Source organism: Electrona antarctica (genome assembly GCF_951216825.1).
Source record: "Electrona antarctica genome assembly, chromosome: 17".
Lineage (NCBI taxonomy): Eukaryota > Metazoa > Chordata > Actinopteri > Myctophiformes > Myctophidae > Electrona > Electrona antarctica.
The window spans coordinates 24,942,907-24,946,741 of record NC_136798.1 but is presented as its reverse complement, the minus strand read 5'-3'; the positions used below and the strand labels follow the sequence as shown (position 1 = coordinate 24,946,741).

General features: G+C 45.5%; 1 protein-coding gene across 1 annotated transcript; it reads right to left on the bottom strand.

The window, feature by feature from the left end:
- Window positions 1-1,857: 1,857 nt before the first annotated feature.
- Window positions 1,858-3,180, bottom strand: LOC306941038 (ELAV-like protein 1; the record flags this gene model as incomplete). Its single annotated transcript, XM_079526342.1, has 1 exon — window positions 1,858-3,180. One exon carries the CDS (start codon window positions 3,178-3,180, stop codon window positions 1,858-1,860), a length of 1,323 nt encoding a protein of 440 aa, XP_079382468.1.
- Window positions 3,181-3,835: the final 655 nt, after the last annotated feature.

Genomic DNA, 3,835 nt, shown 5'->3' with positions numbered 1-3,835 from the left:
TGGAAAATGCAACATTTTCAGATAATTGTAGAACATCGGATAAATAAATAAATTCACAACATTTCCAATTGTGATTATTGAAGAATTTATTTAGAGTTCTGACAGCTACTGTAATCTCTTATTGTTGTGTGGGATCATTTCTACCATGCCCCAAACGTGTTCAAGATTTGATGGTTCTTAGTAATTGAAGAAAGATTTTCTTTCCCCTTCTCAAGGGGGTGTTATGTTGTTCAATGGAAACCCATCTGACCTCTACTACTTTAACAGACGGAAATGAGAGATAATAAAATATAAAATTGGGAAGGTTTTAGGCATTTTTAGGCGGCCTGGAGTGTTGAAAGACTAACTCTTGGGAGTTTATTTCCCCCAAAAAATAATGAGGAAGCTTTGTTGAGCCAGCTTGTGAATGTGTGTATCACACAGTTTGGTTAAGTGTAGACCATTTAACATTTTGCCATTAATGTTGTCAATTTGAGATCATAGACAATAGACATAGGCGATCCGTTCCTTGTAGATGTACAGTATTTGTTGGCCTACATGGATTATGTTGGCCCTCTGGATTCTGCAGAGGGTCTATTTTTCTCCCTACTGTACTGTATATATAATTGCTGTCGGAGGAAACCTTGTACCGTATTGTCCCCAATATAAGACGACTCTGATTATAAGATGACCCCCATTTTTCAAGACTCATTTGTGTAAAAATAACATTGAATGTCAAATAGTCTAGTCCCCAATTATAATACGACCCCGTTTTTTAGGATATTTCCATTGGAAAAAAACATGGTCTTATATTCAGGTCAATAGGGTATGTCTTTTTCAGAAAATGGATAAAATAACCTGTATGTTCCAATGGATCCAGTCAATTATCATTTACTCAGTCACAAGCCCCTGTTAATACTTTTCATAATATTCTACCGTATTCACTGATGCTGCCTTCCGTACCTGGACCATAGGACAATGTGTAATTGATTAGGCTCACACTTATATCCATCAGATTTTCTGACCGTTTTAACAGGTTGTCCTGCTTTACAGTAAGTACAGTCATAACGTAATTAGTCTTAAAAAAAAATACTTAAATGCAGTATAGTCCATTTTGACCAGCGCCCCCCCAAGGGCTCTATCTTTGAACTACCCACCTTTCCCCCTCTAGCCTCTACACAGCCATCTCATTGCCCCATATAGCCGATCTACAAGCTTGTTAGATTGTAAATCTCTGAATATTCACCCAGAATAGGGATGCTACAGTTCATGTACACTGTTTAGTTTAGTTGTCTGAAATTGTAGTACCTTAGTGGTGCTAAAGAAAAGAGGACCTACTTTCAATTTATCTAATTTATCAGAAAAACGAATTCCTCTATATACTGTTACTGAAATAAATCCCTAGGATGCTATTTTGAACAAAAGACCTGGTGGCTGTACCAAATCAAACCATTAGTGAGTAACCCATGACCTACATTAAAAATGACAAGCCTCTAAACACACACATTGTATTTAAATGTATGTACTTAGCCTACATAAAAACATACCATAAAAAAGATCCACAAGCAAATCAGAAATATATTTAAGTAAATATGATTTATTAACAATTGCAACATTACAAATGAAGTAAAAATGTTAAATGTCAAAGTGATTCAAATATGCAAAGCAGAAAGCACACAACAAGATCAGATAAAAAGTAGGTGGCAGTCAAAACAATATTTACAGTATTTACACTTACAGTATGTTGTCCATAATATTTGGAAACATTGGATCCAACAGTGGAGCTTTTGCCAACTGCCAATGTTGACACCTAGTCCTTGGGGGAGGAGTGTGGGGCTTTGCCACCTAAATCACTGCTCCTGGCATGTGGGGAACACATTAACACATGCGTGCTGCTCGCTGACGCTTAGGTTGCGTAAAGACGTAGTGATGGGTGTCACCGTGTCCATCTCTCTCCAGGTCGTCCAGTGTGTACCTGGCTCTCTTTTTGTTCTGAACAGTTACGTGGATACTATTGTCACTGAGCTTGAACACAGCCCTCTCTTTGTGCTGAAAGTCGGGCACGTGGTTGGCAAACGTCTGCCTCTCTTTCTTGTTGTCCTGGATCTTGAAAGAAACGTTCAGGATGTTGTCTCCGAGAGGCTGTCCGTTGAGCCTGGCGATGGCTTCAACGGCCTGTTTGTAGGTTGCCATTGTAACGAAGGCCAGTCCCCTGCACTTGTTGGTGCGGAGATCTCGGAACACCTTGACGTCGGTGACCACGCCAAAGTTCCCAAACATTTGGATCAGCACGTCCTCGTCGTCGTCCTGGCCCAGGTTGTAGACGAAGATGCGGGGCGAGCGGCGCAGCTGCACCCTGTTGCCCGTGCCACCCTGGTGATGCTTGCGCTGCTGCTCCGCCTTTCCATCAGAGCGATGCTTTGCCTCGCACTGGGGGCTGCTGGTGACCTTGGCCGTTGGGTAGAGGCTCTTGCCCAAAAAGGGTTTGACGGGTTCCTGGTCGATCAGCCGTTTGCAGGAGGCCTCCTCCGCCTCCTCGGCAGCCTGTTTGTCAGGGCGCTGGTCAGAGGGTCCGGGGGGGATTTGGAGGTGCTGGTGGCACAGCTGCAGCTTGCTGAAATTATCCATTGCCTCGACAACCAGCTGGTCGGAGTGCTGGTCAGAGGGCGTGGGGGGGAGCTCCTGTTTGATGGTGGTCAGCGATGCCTCGTCCGCCTGCTGGCCAGAGGCTCCCGGAGAAGGCTTCTGGTCGTACGGCTGCTGTTGTCCGGCCTCCGCCTTGACTTTAACGGGCGCCGGACAGGACTTGGCCTCTTCCACGTCGTCGAGAATCATGCTGGAGAACCTCTGCTCCAGCTCTTCGTCCGTTGGGCTCACGGTCTTAGACGGGCCATCCGCGACAGCCTTTGTGTCTTTGACGGCAGGACTGCGTTTCTGCGCATACGACACCTTGATGGCTTTGGACTGCAGCTTTTGTCGGTTCAGAGTCTCGACGGCTCTTGCTGCATCAGCATGGTGCATGTAGTTTACGAACCCATACTGCAAACTGTGGCCCCGGACCTTGTCCATGATGACCCTGGCGGATTGCACCACTCCGATGGTGCTGAAAAGAGACATCAGGTCCTCGTCGGTGGTGCTCTGGTGCAGGTAGTTGATGATCAGGTTGGTCCTAACGTCTGCTGCCCCCGTGCTGCCGGGCATGCTAATGCTGTTTGTGGCTTCTTTCTCTCTCACGTGAATATGTCCTTTAAAAGGGCAGCCCAGGTCTGCAGGAATCAGCTGGATAATGTAGGTGCACAAATGCACATCCAAAGACACAAAGTCTTTCTTAAAAGTCCTCCAAACAGCAACCGATAACTCTGCAAAACTCCAACGTGTGCTTCTCTCTGTCTGAAAACGACCTACACTCTGCGCAGCACAAACACAAAATGTACAGTAGCCTCTGTGCGTCCCGCTTTTATGCCGTTGGTGAGTCGAGCTGTGATTGGCTGGAGGAGTATTGTCGGCGGTCCAAATATGGTTGTTCAACGCGCTCGTACCTTTGTGGACGCGTGACGTATGTCGCCGTATCCTAGCAACGGCGCGCCGAGCCAATCGGCGTCGTGTTTCCAAGTTCAAAATGATAACCGGCCCCATACGTCACTCAACTGTTGCGTCCGAGCTCACGTTAAACAACCAATCAGAACTGGAAGGTAAACTTAAAAAAAAAATGCATTTCTAACTGAAAACACTGTCCGTTCATGTTTATTTGTTTAAAGAATAGTTTGTAGACGTTTGCTAACTAACAAACTTAGCTAGCTAGCTAGCTAGCTAGCTTAGCTAGCTAGCTAGCTAGCTACCAGTACCAACTGAAACC